Here is a 2,060-nt window from a genome sequence, read left to right on the forward strand (position 1 = left end):
GTGTAACTTTACAAACGGCAGCCCATAAGTTTGCAGCTGTTTAAATGCTTGTGATGGCTGCTCAAACAGTAGGCCATCTGAACTATTGATGTCCTTTTTATATCCAAGTCTTTGAGAAGCAGATAGAAAAGGCAGTCAGGTTGGCCCAGCCTAACACTCTGAAGTGGAAGGACCTGCGTGCAGCCTGAAGGCAAATCACAACAATTAGAGACAGAACGAGAGAGAAGGCATTGGTCAAAACAGCCTCTGTTCCAGCCTCATTAAGTCWCATCTGTAGTTTTTATGTTTCAGATCAACTGTGGTCTTCACTAGGTTTAAAATCCTAAACAAACCAAAAAGAAACCAAAGCAGAGCCAGTGGGTAGTTTTGCAGTTTGAATCAGTTGAATCAGTGACATCTTTGTTAGTCTTTGACAGTCCAGGGTGGACAGTTTCTTCAGGCCGTGTTACCTCTTCCCTATCTCGCTCTGTCGTAAGAACTGGATGTTGTTAGCACTGTCAGCTAGTTCAGGGTACTGCTCGATGTAGTATCCATCATATCCCAACACTTTGCCGCTGCTCAGCAGCTGCCTCTTCTCTCCCTCTGTCCACAGACGGACTCCTTCCTCTCCGTCTCGRACTCGTTGCTGTTCACGAGCCCAGGCGCTCAGCAGAGCCCTCTGCCTGGCCTGTTCCAGAACTCGAGCCTTCTCCTCGTCCAGTGTGGTCCCATAGCGCACATGGAGGACCAGAGCACCGTACTGTAGCTCTACATCAGCAAAGCGACGCGTTCTTCCACCCATCACGGTCGTAGACTGGGACACGGTGACATTCACCCCGTTTTCCAGGGACTTCCTGCCRGAAGTGAGTCGAAGTGCACTCAGGTCGTTCTCAGGCAGACTGGTCTTGATGAAGTAGTGTGTGTCTCGTCCCTCCACGGTAAAATGTAGATCCTCAAGGTAAAAGGCATTATTGAGGACTCCAGCCACTTTGATGCAGTCCTCACTGGCGATGTTTAAAGCATTGGTGACCACACGTCCCTGGACCACGGCAAACATCACTCCTTTCCCCATCAGWGACCTGACGGTGGCAAACCACAACCAGGGTCTGGTGTGGTCTGAGTGTCGTCGGGTCAGTTGGATTTCAGGCATACGCTCAAAGGACAGGAAGGACGCAGACTGTCGGCTCACCTCCTGCTGGACACCTGAAATAGACTGTGGACAAAACCAACATGTGAGACAGAGTCCAGGACAGTGAGAGGAAAGATGATAACTGCACTATCCTGTAGTCCTTGTACCAAACACGTGTCTAATCAAAGGTCAAAACAAAWAAGCTCTGAAAAGATGTCACTTTTAATACAAAACCATGTTTTTGTTTTCATTTTTATTCAAACCTGTTAAAATTAGTTTCATTTTTATTACTTCAAGGTTAAGTTGTTCCTACAGGTGAAGGTAAAAGTCATTTGTATGGCTCTCACTGGGTTGTAACCGCTGGAGTCTAGTTGTTGAGTCAAATATGCAAGAAAAAACAAACTCTCCTTTTTAGTCAAACAGAATTCAGAATGTTTGTGGAAACAATGGCCTTCATGCAAGAACCGTTTGTACGAACAGATCTGTCTTAAGTTGTGTGTACGAGTGATTTAGGAGAACTTATCATTAGCAATGTTTACATGCACAAATTTTTTTTTGTCGGACTGAAATGTATTCTGATTAAATAATCCGAATGTACTGTTTACATGGACACAATCCGATCATGACAAGTGTTTACATGGACATGCGCAGTGTTGTAAACTGGCAGCTCTACTTCCGTGGTCTTCTGTGACGGACCCGTGTCAGCTTTTAATAATGGTAGTGTAAGAAAATTTGTATTCAATAAACTGAAGTCGAGATGATAAACACAAATGCTAAATAAAGTGATTTGTAGAAGGAAAGAAAACCAGACAACACCAGAGATCTGGAATCTGAGTGGAGGTTTATTGATGCTGTCCGCAGACAGGAAACCCACACGGGCCATGAAACCGGAAGTTTATATTTTCATACAGCTTCTTCAATGCCTTCGCTCGCCCCCTGCTGGCCTACGGCT

The 2,060-nt window shown here is 45.4% G+C and overlaps 1 protein-coding gene across 1 annotated transcript in view; it reads right to left on the reverse strand.

Annotated features, from left to right (window-relative positions):
• Positions 1-2,060, reverse strand: part of tenm3 (teneurin transmembrane protein 3) — a gene marked incomplete at its 5' end in the record, with an annotated part of 142,446 nt that continues 140,386 nt past the window's right edge. Inside the window, 1 exon segment of the mRNA XM_014023597.1 lies at positions 1-1,192. Coding sequence (XP_013879051.1) covers positions 446-1,192 — 747 coding nt within the window.

The sequence above is a fragment of the Austrofundulus limnaeus genome, unplaced genomic scaffold (genome assembly GCF_001266775.1).
Source record: "Austrofundulus limnaeus strain Quisiro unplaced genomic scaffold, Austrofundulus_limnaeus-1.0 Scaffold379, whole genome shotgun sequence".
Taxonomy (NCBI): Eukaryota; Metazoa; Chordata; class Actinopteri; order Cyprinodontiformes; family Rivulidae; genus Austrofundulus; species Austrofundulus limnaeus.